Genomic DNA, 21,044 nt, shown 5'->3' on the forward strand with positions numbered 1-21,044 from the left:
GATTTGAAAAGATCCTAAGAGCAAGAATCCGCAAATTATCCAATGGCTGAAGTTGGGTACCTTCGGAGTACCGGGCGGTACTCATAGGTCGCTTGTTTGTTCCCCGGTGGTGGGGGCAGTCTTTTTGATAGAGAGGAAAATTAAAACACCGGCGCGTACAACACTTCGGGTCATGCAAAGTTGCCCAGAAAGTTTGATTGATATCGAAGTCCTCCCTACGGCGTACCTCATAACCCAACCCCAATCGAACATTCTGGGCCCAACTGCGCCCTTTGCTAAACTGACATATATTTGTCTTACAAAGTGATAAACCACGAACAAGAAAACGACCCATTCGGGAACGACATGTAAAAACAGGCGCCAGTGTCAAGTGCGGTACGCCGTGCTTTCGGTTGCTTTCTGAATAAAAGATAGAAGTAACATTTATTTATTATTATTTTTTTGGTACGCCGAATAACCAGCAACGTTAGTTTGTTCCTTCTGGTGAGGAACGTGTACAGCACATGTCACACCACCTCGTTTTTAACCAACGCTCGCACCTGCCGCTACCCCAAGATTTATGTCCCGGCGAAGGATGCTTCGTGACACGGCGTTACTCTCCCAGATTTCTGACGCGGAGAAGGACGAACGCCGACAACCGGGGCATCGCATTAAACAGCGCGCAGCGCGAAGCCTGATCCAGATGAGTAGTTTTAATTTTCAAAGCACAGGATCAACCGATGAATCGGGATCCCGCCCCGCTCCTGCTTGCGTAACGGATCGGTACATGCAAGGCACATCAATAAGGACACGATTCTCGGCTATCCAAGAGCTGCTGTTGAAACGAAACACCATCGTTCTCTTCGAGCGCTTCAGTCCATTGAGCGCCAGCGGTAAACCACCTTGAAAACAACCACGTACACTGTACGACGAGATACAGCTAGTGGTGAAATGTAACGACGCAGGGGTATAAAATAATCAAGTTTCCAGAACACCGTGCATCTGCCTATATTTTGTAAAAGTAACCAGAAAGCTCATGTGAACTTCACAAAATTTCTCCTCTACAAGAAGCGAATCACCTCTGCGCCCACTACAGTAGCGTAGGGTATACAGAAACTACATTTTCGGTTTTTAAAGGCGTCTTGCTTCTATGAGCACCGTGCGCTGACGTTTGCCACCCACGCAAACGTCAGCGCACGGTGTGTCAGCATCCAGGTGTACGTGTGCGTGCAGGCATGCACGCACGCTTAAGTGTAATATGATGACGGTTGCGGGCTTAACACGCCGACGCTACACAGGCGATGAGACGCGTCGTAGCGGATGGCTCCGGATTAATTTTGACCACCTGGGAATCTTTAACGTGCGCCGAAATCTCGAACACACGGGCGTTTTCGCTTTTCGCCTCCATCAAGTAATATCGACTGTCCTCACATTCTGCATAATTACTGACCACTTCAAAAAAATGACTCATCCTGTGATTCTTTTTTTTTTCCAAAGGGCGGTAACAGCTTTATTGCTCGTCCACCTTTTCCGCGCTCCCCCAGCACACGAACGCGGCGGAGCGGCCTCAGCAGCTCGGTCGAATCGCGGACGCCAGCCGAGCCCGGCCCCGGAAGCGGCCGGCGGAAGAGACCGCGGCGGCCAACTCTGCCGCATTAGCGGCCGAATGGCGGCGGCGTCAGTGACGCGAACATTGATACGAATCGACAGGAAGGTCCTCAGCGCGGACAATGGCATCTCGCCGGAGAAACAGCCGCTAAGTGCGCGGTAATGCACAAAGAAAGAGGCGTGCGCGAACCATTGTCTTATTAGTGCGGGGTCCTCGGGAGCAAACCGGCCACGAAGCAGGAGAGAGAGGGGGAGGGGAGAGACAATGCAAAACGTGACTGCGGCAAACAAAAGGCGCGCACACTGCAGCCCACTTCCTGCCTTGGGAGGCACGACGCGGCGTGCCGGTTCCTTTCACGCTGCACTGTCACCTGGGCGGAGAGGCCACGCGGAGTGATCTGGTATCGAGAAGCGGCAGATGCGCGCCTCCATCGCGGGCGATACGCAGGTAGCGCACCGGCGGTGGCAGGGTAACGGAGGAGCTTATGTACTACAGGCCCGCCTGCCTGAGTGAAGACTTCCACGTTCGCCTCTGCCCTTCTTTGCACCGCAGCGATCAGCGCGACACGGCGTGCGATTCACGTATACGAAAACAGCAGGAAAAAAAAAAAGCGGCCTCGACTCAGGATGTACACCCACGATCAAAAGTTTACGGACCACGAAAGCAGCAATTTTGGGTTATTTTTCTGCCGCACGGCATCCCGGGGTACTATGTGCCGCATTTTTCATTACTTCAGTAACTATACGACATCTCACATGCACACGGCAGTTTTTCGGGCTGCTATCGGAAGAGAAATAACCTGAAATTGCCATTTTCCTGGTCCGTAAACTTTTGATCGTGGCTGTACGTCGTCGCAAGTCAACTAATGATAAAACCCCTGGTTATCATGATAGAGGAGCTAGGCAAAAGTGTAAATGGAAGTCGCTAGAATGGTACACCTACCACTAACCTAGCTACAGTCTCGGTAAACCTGCAAGTCTAGTTAGCTTTAACGTGCAGTTTTTACCACCCTTGTATAGCTAGTTCAGAATCTATCAAATTCGCGAGAGAAATGCAAGGAAAAAAGCTAGGGACACAATTTGTCAGGCTAACATAAAAAATGCAGGCGCTCATCGTGTGTACATACGATGTCTCGCATTATTTCAAGCAGGCACCATCTCCAGTATTTGAATTTCCCAGGAAGAAAGTACCCAACAGGCATCTGCGGTAATGCGGGTAAGCTCATATCTCTCGCGCCTTAATTGATTAGCTTAGGCGAAACAATGAATTTTCGGCCAAGCAAATCCATAAGGAAAACTTTGAAATCCCCACGTGTAATAGTGCCAACGATTTTCAAATGCTTCAGAGATAATGCGGCGCGGTTGTTGCAGCGCCCGCAGCCCCACTCTCCTCGTGGGTCCTGGGGGACTGCTGCGGACCCTCATTCCCCCAGAGCCACTGATAAGCCTATCTAGCGGCTGTAGACTTGCCCATCTGGCAGTCCCTCAAGGCCCGATGGCAGCCTAGTTCCCATTTGCTACCTCCCCGTAATATCCTGTAGCCTTGCTTGACGAACCAAGGCGGAGAGTAGTCAGGACACCTCATTTCATTCAATAACACATACTGTCAATCAATAATAGAAGCATCGCACGCTACTCCCCCCTTCCCCCCCCCCCCCCCCCCCAAGGCACTGAGCTCTTCCGGTCAACGTGACGCTGACGTTATCAGCCTGTGGCCGCATTGTTGCACTACTCCAACGTTTTACGCAGCCACTTTGAAGCGCCCCAAGCGGCCTTATTCTAGGAACGGTCACGATAACTTCCGTGGTGTGCCTATTGCTGAGTGCTCTAAGACGGTTAGTTGAGCGGAAGTTTGACAAAACCGACGGGTTTAAAGGCTAATTTAATCTGGGGTAATCATTAGACGAAACCTTTAGAAGAAACTAAATTTCGTAACCCTGAGTGATTTAAAAATCTTTTTTCTCTAGCTTGAAGAGCAAGGACACGTAAGCACTCCTTATGATGTAGTGATTGCGAAAGCATTAGTGTTCAATTACCGAACGCGTCCTCCCATTAACATCACCTTTCCTTCCCCTCTGGACTATGGCTCCCGCATTCGCATTGCAGAGCAAACAGGACATTTAGCGGGAACGCACTTGGCTACTCTAATTGAAACTTCTGTAAATATCCCGCTAAAATTACTCCTGTAGCTTTGAGTATGCCTGTAACGCAAGTTCCTCAGTCGCAAGACACAGTGCATTCACTACGTCGACCTATAATCATCGAACCGGGCACGGTGGCATTGGGCACGCGTGCTCATCTGGAATTCCGGAGTCGTGCCTCGGATCTCACCCAGACCCAAATTCACATCATTTTATTTTCAACTCATCTACCCAAATTCGTTTACAGGAATGAATAAGCAATTAATTAATAATTTATTCATTAATTGTATCTCTCACAGGCTCTGTAGACTACGGAGATTTGGGGAAGGGGGACCTCGGAGTTTCCCTGAGAATTCAGCATCAATACAAACATTCCTTGACCCGTGTTTTTTTTTTTTTTTTTTTGAGCCATCATTCATTTTGTGTGCCAGGAGCGCCCGATTTTCGAGCTACCCAGTGAAGTATTGCTTTTGCATAACAGAAATCATGCAAGTTCAGCCGGAGCATGACCATTTTTCGACTGACTGCGCTAGGAGCACGGCTTCCTTTCGCAGCTCTAGGTAATAACATCAATCTTCGCGTTTTCTAGGATTCATCACCGCAAGACTACACTTACACAAACACTGTACTCCTCCGGAAACTTGCGCGAACATTTTATACCGGAAGCGCACCTTGATGAAGCGTTTTTTACGTCGCTTTCTTGATGTCACGTCCAACTCATTCATGGGTTTGAGCAGAGCGAGTCACTGCGTAAAACAGCTGCAACGTTTGCTCTAAATAAATACATTGAAACAAATAACATCACGTTACACAACTACGGCGAATTTAACTCTAGAAAAGTAATTATACTAGTCTGAGTTACGTTAAAATTGCTTTTAATTAAACGCCGTTTGAAAGCGACGTCCATTTGTTGTTTCCTGCCCAATGCAAAAATGTGTCCAAGTGTGGTTGCGGAAGAGAGCAGTAACTATCGTCCTAATGCACGAACATTAAAACAAATTTCACCCGTTCTGCTAAAGTAAACTATATCCGCAAACTATATTGTGGGTACGTAAAAATTGTGTTTAATAACGCCAGTACGTAAGCGGCGTTCGTTTGCCGCAACGGAAACGGGCGGGGTTTTCGTAACAGTTTGTTCAATTTGAAGCGTGCAGCCAAACAAAATGCAGCTCCGACTAAAAAAATGACAACATGTGTGGGCCCTCAACATTTATACGCATGCAACGTTTCATTACTCTAACTGCTTCAAAAGCAATTTTTCTTTAGTTTGAAGAGCATGTTTGTTCCTAGTTGGATTGCGTGGTGGTGAAGGCCATTTTTTTCACCTGGACATTCAAAGCACTGGCGTAGAGGAGACACACCGCAATGAATAAACGCTACTCTCCCCATGCTGACTCACTGTATTCAGAACGAGACGAACGAGGAACTCACGGCGAAAACAGTGTACGCCATTGAAGCTATATCTGTTTAATACGCAGTCTTCCTTTGTCTTGCTAAACCGTGATTCATCACAGGCCCCGCACACTGGATAACAAACGCTCTAGTGTAAGGGGGGCCACGTAGACAAAATATAACTCGGTTCAGTTTGAAAGATCTAGCCTTTGGTAACGCGCCTCACTCAGTTGCAGACCCAAAGTACATTCATTTAAAAACAAAAGAAAAATAAACTTCCAAATTTCCCGCTAAACGACGTCATCAGTGACGTGAAGGGGGAGTACCTGGAAACTGAGTGACGATTGTGTTAACTGCACGTTAGAATTCAAATGACACGACCTAGCGAAACTAGAGGCACTACTACAATCGCACAGTCGCGTTTCTTGGCGGGATTTGTTTGTTCGGCGTCCGCAAACTGCACGAACAAGTCTCCGTGACGTAACAAGGGCCCCGCGAAAAAGTGGATGACGAGTCGGCGCTGCTTCGTCTGTTTTTCGTAATGCCTAGCTTAGTTGTTGGAAGTTTGTGTCAAAACTGATCATCATTGTCAATGCAGTATTTTTAATGAAGCGACTTGCACAGTCTTCATGGCGGACCCTTTAAGCTGGCATGCACAACTAAGCTGATGTTTTATTAAACAAATGTCTGTCCTGCCAGCCTTCTAAACGAGAGCAAAAGGTTTCGAACATGGAAGACGTTCCTGCAGAATACCACGACATTCAGACACAAAGATGACATTGAATCGCTTTACCCCAGCGGGGGTGAGCGTCCCCATATAGCTGATCGGAGTTGCGTTAGAGCTTCAACGCAACATTAATACACATTAATGAAAGCGTCGCAGGGCAGAAGCGAAGCGTACCGGCAATACTTCAAGCGACTGCAACAATACTGGTTGGATTTTTTTTTAAAGCTGAAAGTGTGGCACATCGTAGATCGAAATTTATTAAGTTGACCCCCCCCCCCTCTTGTTTTCTTTCAATAAACGTCAGAACTCACGAAATATGAAAAAGCTTGAATTTTACTGCAACGACATAAGTACTGTCAATGGGGTAAGTTGGTACTGGTTCATGATAAGCGAACAGCGCAAGGGGAGACAGGATCCAGAAAAGAAGGGGGAGACAGGACCCAGCGCGCGTCCTGCAGATCTCCCCTGCTTTTTGTACGGCCGTCGTCTTTGCGCTGCTCGTTCGTTATCCACTGTAACGACCTTGTTGCATCACACGAGCAGCAAAGGCAACAAAGGTATTCGTAATGTCAGGAATACTGTCCTTTCTAGTGGCCACAACTGTTATCTTTAAGTATGGTGCTCGAGTAGTTAAAGTAACTTTTCTCATTTCTACGTATGGAGGATAACGACTGGACACATAAAATAGCCTCACTTCCCCGAGTTACGTTCTCCAATGCCTGAAGTTTGAAGTGGTACGGCGTTGTAATACGAAAATACGGTGACACGGGTGACCGTAAGACGCAGTAAAATCGAGCTCCAAGTTTTCTGTTCATTTAACTTCTCGATTTTCGACGTACCAAAACTAATCACGCCTAACCCCCATTATACCGCAAGCTCAAAATGTTGCTTTTCTTTATTTGAACTGCAGTTATCCTTTCCGCCTGCCCTCTCTCATCCCCTGAACACCCTTCCCCCAGTGCCGAGTAGAATCCTGGCTCTCGGCCTTTCCGTCCGCTTTTCGTCTCTCTTCTTTGGCGTTTCACTGCACTGCTTATGTAGCACCGGTGCGGATTACAAGCTACAGATCCATGACGACATCCGTGCATAAGTGATGTTACAATCCCGAGTTATGGCAATACTACCACAGGGTTGGATCACAATGCAAGAACTGCAAATAACTATTACGCGCTCTTTAGACACCGGCTGCTGTCCAATAATTCAACCTTTAGCAGACTCATCGAGCCAAAAGCAACACAAGAGCTAAAAATGTCTGAAACAAGCGTTAGTCATCCGGATTCACAACAAGTGGTGGAGAAGTCAACGAGACTTTTCCAAAGCGAACATTCGCACTAACCCTTCCATATGACATTCCTAACTATTTTGGTATTCGTGATCTGATGCGAAAAATGTTAAGAAAAGAGCGTCGCAGCTGCGCACACCAAAGATGGCGCTTAAGCACACGGCAAAGCTGTATGCATACAGCGTACTGCACAAAGATTAGCTGCTAATCGGGAGCACGACATACTTTTCCTTCCACAAACTGCGTCACCAGGCAAGCGGCTTCACCGGAGACAAAAGCAGACGTCAACTTTCCGGCCAACAATCTGTAGTCTTCAGACTACTGCCGGTGCCAAAGGCGTCGTAGCTGTCAAGTTGACGTCGGCTTCCAGTACGAACGGTCTCCATTGCACTTTCACATTTTTTTACACCCCCAATACTTACTTACAAGTCGTCACACTAGCACCCGAAACATTAGAGCAGTGAGCGAATGAAATTTCACGTCACCACGTGACTTCCCTGCAGATGCCGAATGCGAGTTGTTCCTCGCCCTTCAAACAGCCCCGGCGCTATATACGCACAAACGGCCATTTCGTAAGTACAATTCGCATCAAGAAGCTGCTTCAACCCACACTGTCAAGTTGAGCGATTTTTTTATTGGCTATGGCTGTGTGGTGCAGGATGAGTTTGGACATCGATCTCCTCGTACGCGAGGGCAGGATAATGAGGGTTCAACTGTAGAAAAGGCTTAGACCAAATACCCGATGCGACTGACAAGCAGCACACAGAGGCAAAGACAAAGCAAGGAGGACCATCGCTAGGCCCGAAGCTTACCCCATATCGACGGAAGAGGACGGTGCCAGTGAGCCGAGCGGGTTTCTCCTTCGCAAACGTCGTCGTTCGCGAAATCGCTCAGGACTACGCCGTCGAGAGCCGCACACCGTCCGAAAAGAGAATACGCGTTTTTTTCTCCCCGCACAGAGGGGTTGCACCGCCGCCAGACAGAGTCGTCACGAGCTGCGGCCGCTCGCGAACAAATTTCCAACGAGGCGATGCTTCGCAACACGGCCGACACGGCCTCTCCTTTCCCAAATGTGTTCACACCAAGAAGTGCGCGCAAAGAAATGGGAGCAGCACCGGCGAAAGGAACGGCGCACGGGAGCCCCAAGTTTTCACCGTGCCCGCGCAGAGGGGAGTGCTTCCAGTAGCGGGCATTGGTGCTGCTGCTGCTGCTGCCGCGAGGCCGAATTTTCCATGCAAGCGCGAGCTCGCACGCTGCGAGTGCCTTTCTTTGCTTGTCGTTCCTTCTCGCGGGTTTCGCTTGGAAAAGAACGCGAAGATTATCAGAGCGTGAATCCGGCATAGCGGTGCGAGCACAACCCGTGCCGAAAGAAACGTCAAAAACGGCTCGCCGCCAAAAGAAAGGAGAAACAAAAAAAGACGAAGCAAGGGAGGTAGAGAGCGAAGGGCCGAACGGAGGGACGCATACATGCAGGACCTCGAGCGCCATCGTACTACAGGCATGATGAGGGAGTCACGGAACTTGACTGAAGGCCGCCAATGGAAGAAATTAGACTGTTCCGACAGTGCGGCAGAGACGCCACCCGTACAGTTTAACCTGGGGCGGAATGCCGAATTTCGAGCGAAGCCTGATTGGCTCAAGGCAGACGACACATGTGTGACGCAAACAAATCGGTTTCTACGCATATCAGAGGCCCGGCAATCGAAAACGTCCCGATGTGAAACGGACGTTTTTAAAAACGGACGTAGCTCAAAATTCTGACCATGCTCGGCGGCGGCCGGTCCAAGCTCGAATGACAAGCAACAAACATAGCTACTACACAAAACAGCCTAAAAACATTTCCGACATTTCGACACAGGCCGCGAGGCTGTAGGTGCGGCTGCTTGTTGAAACTTACGAGTTTAGCGTGGCACAAAAACAGAAAATTACATCTTACGTTTGGTTAAGTAACACGAAGTGGCAAAGCTTGGTGTGTACGTATCCCTGGACAAAACGCACCCCAGCAACATAAGAGCTCACCACCAAACGGTTATTTTCCGCGACATTTCCTAGCCCCTTGCTGATAAGAGCGAGCGAGCACGTAAACCTGGAATGTGTTGGACAGCCGCAATGTGCGGCATGCGGTACGCTGTCACACATTATCAGCTACGCGCACTCGCTTTATCCGGTTGTCCTTGGGCGCAACGAACGATGAGCAGGCGTCCACGACAGGCCGCATCCTAGCGGTCACAAAAATGTTCGTTCTGAGCGAGCCAGATTTCGTTTTCCGCCAAACAAAACGCCGCGCGGAGCGAAATATTCGATGCTTACCCAAGGCGAAACGCCGCTTAAGAATTGCACCATTCCACACCCACCGTCCCTTAGGACGCAAGGACTGTCACTAATCGTGCGCGACACGTGGAACGCGCCCCATCCGCACGTCAAAGCTGTGGCGTTGCAGGCCGCTGAAACCAACCACCCAGCTGCATGCAATCCACCACCTCCGTGACTTGTCATATGATTTGACAACCGCCAGCGAGCATTTCTACATGATTGGGTCATTAAATCACGACTAGAGGGTCGCGCGACAGCGCGATTTCGCTCGGAGCCAGCGAGCCGATATGTTACAGCGAACAGAAGGCGGAACGTCGGAAAGAGCGAAGGCCGTTCGTGCGATCTAATATTGCGTGCGTCATTCCGGGGCCTGGCTCTGGCCGCAGGCAGGTGTCCGCGCGGCCGGCCCGCACGCAGACCAGGCGGCGCCGACCTTGCACAGCTGCCGAAGCAGCTGCTGCAGACGGAGTCGAAAGTCCGAACAAGCCAATCTCGACAGCTGAGCCACAGCTTGGACGCCGAGGCGAGCTCTCCAGCAGAAGTCACGCACGAACGCCAGTGAGAACAATGCCGCTGCGGACGTGGACGGAAAACTGGGGCTGCTCCTTTTGGGATAGTTTAGCAATTGCTCAATAATGGCGCGAAAGTCATGCATGCAAAACACCTACCCTTTTGTCCCTTGCCGCCAAAGCGCTGACACGTAGACCTCCGGACTCCCCTTGCCCTGAACCTTTCAACAATACAACATTCCAAATCATAGAAATAGGAAGACGCACACCCACTCTCCTTGTTATGGCCCACTGCAGACGACCGCGGACGAATTTCAATGTCAATCTACCTTAAACGGCGTTTTCATCAATTCATCCGTTTCTTTTTTTTTTTTTTTTTTTTTTTTGTAAGTCGTACTGACAACATGCCCATGCACACGAAGCTACTATATGCGTACGCAGACCCGTTGATGACCATAGTTACAGAAGAAGGCTGCTCGCAAAAAGTACATATTGACAACTTCCTAAAGAGCTCTCTCGGACTTCTGGACGCCGTTGACCTCTTTTCGATGAGAAGCTTCACAGACTCTGGCAGAAACGTTAAGCAATGGACTTGCAGGATGAAACGTTTCGTTCTCAGTGGACATTGAAGATATGTTCTACTTGATTACCCTCTCCCCAAACCGAGTCCGTACAACTCTCCCGAGCTCTGGAGGCGCGCCCTGTCCAGCTCATGCCTGTCCGACCAGCTTCGACTGGTGGAGCGGGCTGTAGCGGCTGGCAAAGCATATGGGGTCCTGACTGAGGACTCCACCTCCTGAAGACGCCACACAATTTACTACGCAATAAAGATGTTTATCCTCCTCCTCCTCCTCACAATGAACTTGGACGTTCTTGCTTTTCGCCTCCATCAGAAAAGCGGCCGGGAATCGAGCCCGCGTCCTTGGGCTCAGCAGCACAACGCCAGAGCCACTAAGCTACCGCGGCGGGTAGAGGAGAAATGCAGTCGCAAAAGTGGATTTTGTCCTTGTGCGTGAACTAGCAGAAAATTGCAATACGGTAGCATTTCAAAACAGTTGGGTCATAAGAGTGGAAATTTCTTAGTACCTTTCGTCAAGGGTACGTAAATAAGGTTTGTCCAAAAAAGATGCCTCAGCATAGGTTCTTGCCCCGCAGCTGTTTCGTGTCCCAATTTTTTATCAAAATTTGACGACGGTAAGATAGGTTTGACGGCACACGTGTGATTAAATTTTTTAGGCACGTCGGCGGTTTCTTGATTGTTTTCAATCTCAACCTTGAAGAAATGCTTCGTCCTGCTACAGATAACATTTCTACCTTGAAGAGTCCTTGAATAAACAGAGCCTCATCGTGAGCTCCGCGTGGACAACACCGTTAGGTTTATATATCTAAGGCTAACATCTGGCAACGGCGAACGATTGTGCTGTTGTATAAACCGGGTTCCAAAAAAATGTCTTTTGCCGTTTGACTCCACGCATTACTAAAAGGTAGGGCGTTTGTGGCCTCGGACATCCTGAAAGGTGCACTGTTCGGACAGTGACACAGACAGAGAGACACACCATACAGCCTGTCACCCCTAGTAAAGGCGGGATAGGCCGCGTGGTGTGAAGAGAGCAGACTCACGGCTCTAAAGTGCTAGCGCTAGATAGACGGCTTTCCATAGAGTAAGAGTCAGCGTGGAGGGTTCCAATGTATGAGGATCTATGTATAAGGCGGAGGCGTTTGGCGATGCTTTCGTCTGCAAGTCAACGCCTGCTATCAGCTGTTCCTCGCCTCTATTTTGCAAGCTGTGGCGAAAACCTTAGCCAGGAAGTCGAAGCGGACCCCCAGAAAGCTCCAGTTACACGAAAGTAGACGCAATAAAGTCGAAGCCATGCCCTACCACCACGCACTGCCGCACAACTTGAAAATGGTAGCCCTAAAGTAAGGAGTACGTCTGGTGTTTTCTGATCCTCGCAAGCTCTTTGGCGTATGTGCTCCCATCGATAAAAAGGAGGAACCCAAGAAAGGTCCGTATTCGATCCCACTGCCTCAGGACAGAATTCACATCTACCGGTCAAGGCTGTGTAACAACGACAGGATCCGAAACCATCGCACGCGCCTCAACAATGGCAGAAGCCGCAACCTGGCGTCACATGTTCGCCAGTGCACTTGCTGTCCGGACCTCGAAGGTGGGGCAATTGTGGGGCGAGGTGCGTTGAAGCGCCAGCGAGAGCTGCTTGAAGCATTCATGGTAATGAAACAGGGGGAACATGCGTTAGTGAACCGCTACTGGTTGTCACTGACAAAGACGTTACGTTTCTTGGTGTGGGGTTTTGCAACGGAAGCGAAACGGGCGTTTTATGCGTGAGGAAGGATGTCGGCAAAAAGTTTCTCGTTTACCCGCAGACACAGGGACAGAACAACAGGGAACTAGAGAGCGCGAGCGGACAGAGGTGACGTCTCCCAAGCTTGTTGCTTGGGGGACGTCAAGTCGAAGCGCAGCTCGCCACCTGTTCTACCGACGCACCTGTGAAACGCCATCTAAGCACGTCCCGCCTCCGCTTGTACGCGCTGTAAAATGGAGTGTGCAGTCAGTGCTGTGCGACAAAAAAGGAACGAACGGGAATGATGGCCACCAAATGCCGATACTATACTGAACAACGAAACTAGCGAGAGGCAGTAAATGCCACTGCTAAAGCGAGCACACGCGTGACCACTGAGACGGTCAGAACGCAAAGCATGGTTGGCCCGGTCTGCGAGCGAGCGAGAGCGAGAGCGAGAGCGAGAGCGAGAGAGAGAGAGAGAGAGAGAGAGAGAGAGAGAGAGAGAGAGAGAGAGAGAGAGAGAGAGAGAGAGAGAGAGAAGTTCCTCTGTTTTTGCAGCCGCCCCTTTCCATAGGGACGATTTCCCGTGCAAGCCGGGTGAACTTCCCAAGCGTTGTAGTCCCACACAAGGGCCGAGCGCCAGGCCGGGGAGTCGCTTGTACCTATTTTACCGGTAGGTGCCCGGCGCCAACAAGGAACACGAATTCACATGGTGCCTTGGTGCCTTCTACAGCCACGATGGACGCTCAACTCGCAATCGTCTGTGGCAGGACATGCCGCCAGACTCTTTCACCCCCGGCAATGGCGCAACGCGGCATGATGGCCGGGGGCCCCGCCAGATGGACAATGGTCAGGGGCCCCTCGATAGGGTAAAGGCAGCTTTCCAGACGTGAAATCCCCTTTCAAGGGTCCGCACTCGACCAGGGACGCCTGTACCATTAAAGAAACCGGTGGGTGTCCGGCGGTACCAGGATTCGAACCCAGTACCTCCCGCATACGAGGAGAGTGCTGTACCTCAGAGAGAGAGAGAGAGAGAGAGAGAGAGAGAGAGAGAGAGAGAGAGAGAGAGAGAGAGAGAGAGAGAGAGAGAGAGAGAGAGAGAGAGACTTTAGTAAAGAAGACTAGCATAAGCGAGGGAGGTGGCCGGCAGCCGGAGCTGTGCGGCGACCTCAGAGCAGCTCAGCGCTGCCTCCCAGAGCTCCGAGGAATTGATCTGAGGGAGGGGATCATATGGACAGGCCCACATGTGATGCTGCACCGTGGCCTTGTCCCCGCATGGCGGGCAAAAGGGAGAGGGATAAACTAAGGGATGTGTGTGATGGAGGAGGGCCCCATTGGGAAGGAATTCGGTCTGTGCGAGCCTCCATAGCGCTCTTCCGTGCAAGTCAGTGACGGGTGGGCCGGTGGGTATTTGAGGCGAGCGAGGCAGTAATGAGTGGTTATTTCGTTGTAGCTCAATAGGCCATCTCGTGCTGATCTGCCTCCGTCAGAGTCTACAGAGGTGGGGCACGCCCGGGAGGTGAGTGCTCAGGCTGTCATGTGTGCCACCTCGTTACCCCCAAGCCCAGTGTGGGCAGGAGTACAAGCAGCTCAACTTGGGTAGCAGGTGGGTTCTGAAGGAGTTTCAGGGCCTAGGGTGATCCTGCGGCCCCAGTATGCATCAGGGTGCATATTTCGAGGGAGGGGGCGGATTTTGATGCTAGCGAGCGAGAAACGCCGCGTTGCGCGCTTCTAAAGCCAGAGCAAGGCATGCGCATATGACCGAACCTCAAATTGACGAGGGAAGGGAATGATAGAGATGCTCGCGATTCCTAAAGATGCATCAATGGACCTTTAATTTTTCTACGTTTCAGCGACAATTAGTCTTGCACTGCGTCCCTAAAGTTTTAACGCTGCAAACATATGCCGGCACATGGGATTGTTTGCGAATGTGTGCGGTGAAAAACAGGCGGGCATGATGCACGGAAACACGCACCTGCTGTGGCTTTCTAATAGGCTCCGTGCGCTGGTATGGTGGCGACACAAGCGCCTGAACAACTAGCGCCATCTACGGCCACTGGAGGCATTTATCGGATGTTGTGGTCGTCGCTTGCGCCCTTCTCCGTACTGCCCCTGCTACGCTCCGATGACTGATTGCTCAAACCAGCGCGCTCGTTTTAACGGTTTTAGAGAGGTGGGAGATATTGTCTCGTTTTCTTTTTTGTCTAAGAAAACCTCAAAACGCGGTCGCCAGCTGCACGCCGCAAACGATGTTTACTGCGTCCGGGAGGAGCTAGCGAACGCAACGGACCCGTCCGATGTTTCCAGCAATGGCGTTGGGCACATAACAGGCGTGACCCTGGGCCGCGACTTTTAGTTAAAGGCGGGTACAGTGAATGGTTATGAGTTCAGTTGTAAACACGCGGCTCACGCATCTCTGCACTTTATTATGTGTTCAGTGAGTCTAAGCGAGGTAGGCGGGGGAAGCTGCACGCGCAAGGCTGGGTGCCAAGGCTCGCGTAAACATGCCGATGCAGTTGCTATGTTCGTCAACTCATAACGGTGAGCACCGGGCAGCTATTGCCAAATTTTAGCGCCGGTATCAACGCCGGTGTTCCAGCTCTGTCCGAATCAGCGAAATGTTAGTCGTATGGAGTTGGCCGCGATATCTGCGTCAAAGCAGCGGCCGAGGCCGCACGGGCAGATGCCCCGCGTGTACACCTAGGAAAGGGTAAGCAGCGATGAGCACCATAATACATAAGAGGAATAAACGATACAGATTGCTAAAGCATAAGCAACACGTAATGCTAAAATGCCGGGGAGGCATATAAGCTCAGCGACAAAAAAAAAAAAAAGAGAAAACGACCGACACCGTCACTGCTTCAAGATGATTGACGCGCATATTAATGGCCCATTCGTTTAGCTGCGGTGGTTGCCTGTCGGATCACTGCATTTTTGTTTCGACCGTTACGCTGCGTCATATTCCGTAGCACTCAGGTAAGATTGCTGGGGTGTATGCTGGCGCGCTGAATTGTTCCCGATGAAGTTCGCGTTGCCTATGCAAGTTTCGCCGGGCGCCGGCTGTCGCAGGTCCCTTCCGAAGTTGATGGCGGGTGTGCACAGGGACAAGGTCCCCCTAGAGTACAAACCACATGCACACAAAACAGCAAAACGAACGCTTATGGCCAGAAGTTGATCGGCGTTGTTTACATTGCCCGTCGCACTGCGCGGGTTCATCGCTGTCGCCTTTCCGCTTCATTTCAAGGGAACCGAAATAAACATTTTTTTCGTCAGCCTCCTCGCGACCTTTTTAAAATGTTGCGGGAGCCGTAGACCCAGCAATACATACAGAAATACGCACTACTAGCTCGACTTTTTCACAACGACTGCGGAATCTCCGCCCGGTACAGCCGCTCCTTCGGGCTGACCAACATCCGATTTCTGACGGCGCCGCTGCTCGGCGGCGCTGCGGTCGCGCTCGAAACGCCAGCGCACGGAGCCTATAGGACAAATAAATGGTATTTTTCGACAATAACGCCAAACGACTTGACCCTGCAGGTTTTTGCGTTTTTAATCCGAAAAAGAGTTCCAAGGAATAGGACAATGAGAAAGAAGCGCTCATACCACAAAAGGAAAAGGGAAACCTTATCAACGCCGTCCCCCACGCTGCGGCAGCAATAAGCGTCGCAGTTTCGCGGTGCGTTCGACCGCGACAGATGTCACTCCGTCTCGCAATACACTCCAGCCGGCGCAGGCGTGGGTGGCTGATCACGGCCGTGACGTCAGCGAGCGCGGACTGGACCGCGCTGCGCAGGCAGCCTCGGGGCGCGGGGTCCACCTACACTGGTGACAGAACAGCGGGGCGACCCGCAGCGACTAGCGCACGCGATCGAACCTTGCGTGCGACGGCATCGGCGCACCTGGAGCCCAGTTTCTATTTCCAAGGCATCGCGCACCTACCGCTACGGGCGGCAACAGTGCGGCTCCAGCACGCCGGGCTTTTGCGCTGAGAACCCGCCCGCGAGCCGGCCGCCCATTCTCGGAAGACGCGGCCGTTCGCCGCCAGGCCCGCCACACCTCGACCCTGCCCCTGGCTGCCGATCGCTCAATGAAATAAACGATGCGGCCTTCCCGTCATGTCGACGCTGACACAGCCCGTGATAGACAGAAAGGCCGAAGTGTTGTATGCCTGATGTTATTTTAGCACGCATGACGTATTTTCTTAAAGCTCATACGTGCGCGTCAGCGCGTGCGCCCGTTATTTCGGGTTTATAGGAGGCATCCTATAACTTAATTAAAGCCTGGGGGGTTTTAAGCGTTGAAATTACGCCCATAAAAGGGGTAATCACTCCGGACTGCTTCGCGCGCTGATTATATATATTGCTGCGCATCATGGCGAACTTTCAGACATTGAAAGCGACTCTGCTTCATGCAAGCATGCTCCGCAGTGAGATTTCCGTTGCATTCAAGATCCGCCGTAATACGTCATGGCAGAAGCCCAGAACGTTGTACCAACAATAATAACGCGCTTTCTACATTTACGTAAGTAGTTATGCGTGTGACAGGAACGACGCATGTAACTTCCAACGCGTGCTACATTTGAGAATGAATGCCCAAGCATTTCAAGAAATGCATTCATGGTACTACTACAAGGCCGCACTATGCGTTCAAACCGAACTGGCAAGTGCGAAAGAGAAGGACGATAATTCAAAGATTTGCGGGTGATAAATTTAACATTGCGCTGCCAACTAAGGTTAGTAACAAATCCGAACCTTAGCTCACTGCTGAATTTTAAACAGCGAAAACCATAGCGCCGTCTCATCGAAACAAAATGCGGCATATTCCATGCCCATTTACTACGTCGCCCTCGCATTTCATTTTGCGGCACAGTATTCGTTACGCGACCAAACAATAACCCCGGGTAGAAAGAATACATTAAAGGAAACGGTCCTAAGCATTTTTTTTTTTTTTTCACCCACCCGTCAAGTTCTTCATCTCGAACGGAACCGGGGAAAAGAAACTGCGAGGATTTATTCATTACTACGCTTTCGAGGTACGACGGAGGCAGCACGGAACCGAACGCGAATAAGCGGGGCCATCAGATGAATGCAGGTACGGTACGTAACCCCTTGAGTAGCCGTGAAAGGGACGGACAACAGATTTTTGTGGAGTGCATGTCGTCTAGCTCATATGAAAGCCAGCGTTTTGTATACTGGGGTAACCGCAAGGAAGTTCTAGATAAACAGCCGATAATAATTTTAATTTATCACTAAATTTTCGCAAGTCTCGAAGGTGGTGGCACGTAGTGTCTAAAACGTGACACTACGTTACGTGTCCAAATAACTTCGTCGTTTTCAATACTCGATTCAACAACTGCACGAAGGAATGGGAAAGGTTGCACATTATTGTTGCTTTACCGGGGACAAGTTTTTAAACACATCTGGCAATCTCACGTGCAGTTAAAAGTGGGTTGCCGCACGGCTCACCGCCATGGTTGCCAGCATTCCTTATGGCGGGGCACGTATGGCTGGAAGATCTGAAAATTGAGATTTCGAAAGTTCTATGGCGCTATCAGCAAAACCGCATCGGGTTAAAGTAATTTAAGCGATGCCCTTTCATTTGGGATAAAGAAAATACACTCGGCTGTCTGTCCCTTCAAGACCTACCCCAACTCCTGCCAACGTGCTTCTCCCGCGCCCGCTAAAAGTACTTGCGCGCGGAATACAATGCTATCGACGTCAAACTAAATGCCAGATGACGCACGCCGCGCTCCAAAGACGTCTTCTATTGAAGACGATCTCATAGCCGCCCAGACTTCCCACAGGACCGACGACAGTGCTACAGCGATCCCGCGGGTGCTCGATATTTTCTATTCGCTCATTTCCTTTAAACATCCGCATAAGGCATCGGAGATGATACGAGTAGGCCTTCTCATCCAGTCTGCGCGGCTCTACAAACCAAGGGAGGTGACAGCGGCGAAAGAAAGGAAATCATTCAATGCGGGACAAACGAAGGGACCCTCGGTGTGTGCCCCCGACAGCAAACAACGGCGAACGCAAACGACGGGAGAACCAAGTACGGCGTCTCTGCCCGGCGGGCTTTTCAATGTGGTGGGGCTCCGGTTTGCGAACGTGACTGGGCGAAATGTCCACTGGAGACAGATGCCCGGCGCGAACAAAGGCGATCACGGCGGCGAATGCAAGAAAGAAAAAAAAAAAGCACACACACACAGAACCTTTGTGTCCGCCTCCCATGACGCGACCGTGCGGAAAACGGGCGCTGGCGCAAATGTCGCCGCCAAGCAACAGGCGCCCGCCGTCAGCGCGGCCACCGAACCTCCTCCTCATTGCGCGATGTGGACCCAAGCCTACGGGGAGGCTTCGACAACCAGGAATTATATCCTCTCCAGCCTGGTCCGCATTCGTTGAGGCGGGGCCAGCAACTAAAAATCCAAGCACCCGATGGCTAGAGTTGCGGGAACGCAAGATCAAGGCTTACATACCAGCCAAAATCCCCTCCCTCTACAGCCTTCGACGACTGGAGCAACCAATATAGCGAGGACTCTGTGCTGCCCGTTATGTACACCGTCGTTAACGATGCTACGGGCTTAAGCCCCTGCCAGAGGGAATTGGGCATTTAGGATATTTTATTTTTCAGCAATGCTGCACAGCTGGGAAAACTTCGGTGAAAAAACTAAAACGGCGGGATTCCGACGCTCTGCCTTCGTGTACAAACAACCGGAGAAGTGATCGGTTCGAGCGGCGTGGGAGTATTAATTCGTCAAGTTGTCTAACCGGCAATACAGGCGTCGCCCGACCTGAAACGCCAAGAAGTATCCAGTTTTACCATGATAATTCTCAGTTTTAGGCTCTCAAAACAACTTCTCGTGTGACAAGACGTGAAAGTTGGGCATTCGCTTTATTAAGGGGGGTTTACCACCTGATACGCAAATTGTAAGAAGCCATAGTTCGGTTATTACGGAGGTGACCTTTGTGAAGCTGCCCGTAAGCTCTTAAGCTTTTCTTTTTTTCGCGAATAAGGGAATTTTCCAAGCAATTTTCTGAATTGTGGCCCAAAATTATTTAGCCATAAACAAGCCTGAGAACGAATCTCATGTTTTTATCACCTGCTTAGCTTGGTATCTGAACCATATTAAAAAAGGTTCTTTCTAGCGTAATACCATTCGCAACTGCATTCTATAAAGCGGACGAATACAGCGGACAAACAAGATAAAAACTGAAATATACACAATCCCCGCTTTGAACTTTTTTTTTTTTTTTTGCCTTGGTGAACGCTCTTAGGGCATGATTGAAGGTTTTTGCGGTATTATGGTCTGAACATCGATTGCTGTTGACGCAGTAGAGGCCTCATGGTCCAGAAGATGGCGCTGAGTTGGCAGCTGCTACAGTGAGACTGGTCAACCTCAAATAACGACCAATCGACGACGAGTTTACCGTTGCAACCTTCTGTGTAAGACAACGTTTGCTGCAGCGGCCATCTTACAATCATCTTCGTTCACTACAAGACCTTCATCAACCATACTCCAAGTCAGGTAAGCTCAGAACCGGCTCCCTGGGTCTAAGGCATCCCGCAATTTAAACGAGCTTGCGATCATCCTAGCGACCCCCCGTACCTGTAGTTATTCACCTGGCGGTTCGAAATTCGACAAAAGCTCGCAATAGAAGCATTATGGGGGAGGCGTTATGTACAATCCCGGCTTCACTGGTTGCGCCACTGGCCGCAAGGAGCGCCCGTGAACACAATCGGTTGCCGTACCCTAGCCGGTTTGGGGTAAATCAAAGTAATCAGCTACAGTTCGCGAGTGCACAGCGCTTCCAGCGAACCCGAAAATTCGATTATGAAAGGATTCACAAGACAGTAGAGCGGGGTAAAAATCTAAAATTGAGACAGAAAACGCAACGAACTCCAAACTGAATTGGTGTATGGGAAAACAGCGACTTTGGACCATGAAGAGTCTCTAATTCACGAAACGTACGGAATGCGGAATCTTAAATGCACAGCCAAATCAGTGGCGAGTTTTCGCTCACAAAGAAAATGTCACAAGCATCGCGTCTCCGCCCTGTTTCTTGCTGCCGTCGGATGACAGAGAGGGATTTATACACCCCCACTACCCCACCACCCCCCCAGAAGAATTTCGACCCCCCCCCCCAAAAAAAAAAGTATTCCACAACCAGCAGCACCCCGTCCAGGAATTTATGCACACCCCAAAAAGCCCCCCCCCCCTTCCCCCCCAGGATTTTGAAGCACCCCCAAAATCGAAATTCGGACAAAAGTTAAGGTTGCAGCCCAAACGTCTGGCCACCCCCAACTATCTAGCTAGGAAAATAGAAGCGCTATAAGTGAGGAGACATAATGTGGGCAATATCGACTCGAGAATGCCCCGCACTATACAGTGACTCCCTATTCCCCAAAACCACGTCTGAAGGCAAAGGATCCCGAATCGTGCGGAGCGTAAGACATTTCAGTCTCACTAGAAACGGATACAGAAAAAGCTAGCGAAAAACACATTGCCAGGAGAGAGTTGTCGTGACGAATAAAGATCAAAGAAAGGACACAACAAGTCACACCGCGACATTCTCAGTAACCAAAAACAAAGAAGAGGAGAAGGGGACAAAGTAGCAGGAATAAACAAAAGACAACGCCGTGCTGTGCACTTCGAGAAAAAGGGAACAGTTTTGAACGGGCGAACCGCCGCTGTGCAAGCAATAGCAACTAATTGGTATCCAGGAGTTGCAGGCGCTGTATGCAGATGTGACCTAGATGAAAGCATAATGCCTCGGCAGTCGAATG

At 50.4% G+C, this 21,044-nt stretch overlaps 1 protein-coding gene across 4 annotated transcripts in view; it reads right to left on the bottom strand.

The window, feature by feature from the left end:
• Jvl (javelin-like) overlaps positions 1 to 21,044 on the bottom strand; it is a 256,088-nt gene that overhangs the window by 31,230 nt on the left and 203,814 nt on the right. Inside the window, exon 1 of one of the 4 annotated variants that reach the window (XM_077676533.1) lies at positions 9,440 to 9,566. The exons of 2 other annotated variants lie outside the window; for them this stretch is intronic. In XM_077676533.1, coding sequence (XP_077532659.1) covers positions 9,440 to 9,472 — 33 coding nt within the window. In that variant the 5' untranslated portion in view covers positions 9,473 to 9,566. Of the gene's footprint in view, positions 1 to 7,941; positions 8,280 to 9,439; positions 9,567 to 21,044 lie in introns of those variants that run through there. One more of the 4 variants, XM_077676550.1, reaches the window with a different exon arrangement.

The sequence above is a fragment of the Haemaphysalis longicornis genome, unplaced genomic scaffold (assembly GCF_048455015.1).
Source record: "Haemaphysalis longicornis isolate Haplotype H1 unplaced genomic scaffold, Haemaphysalis longicornis Haplotype H1 scaffold_1, whole genome shotgun sequence".
In the NCBI taxonomy this organism is placed as follows: Eukaryota; Metazoa; Arthropoda; class Arachnida; order Ixodida; family Ixodidae; genus Haemaphysalis; species Haemaphysalis longicornis.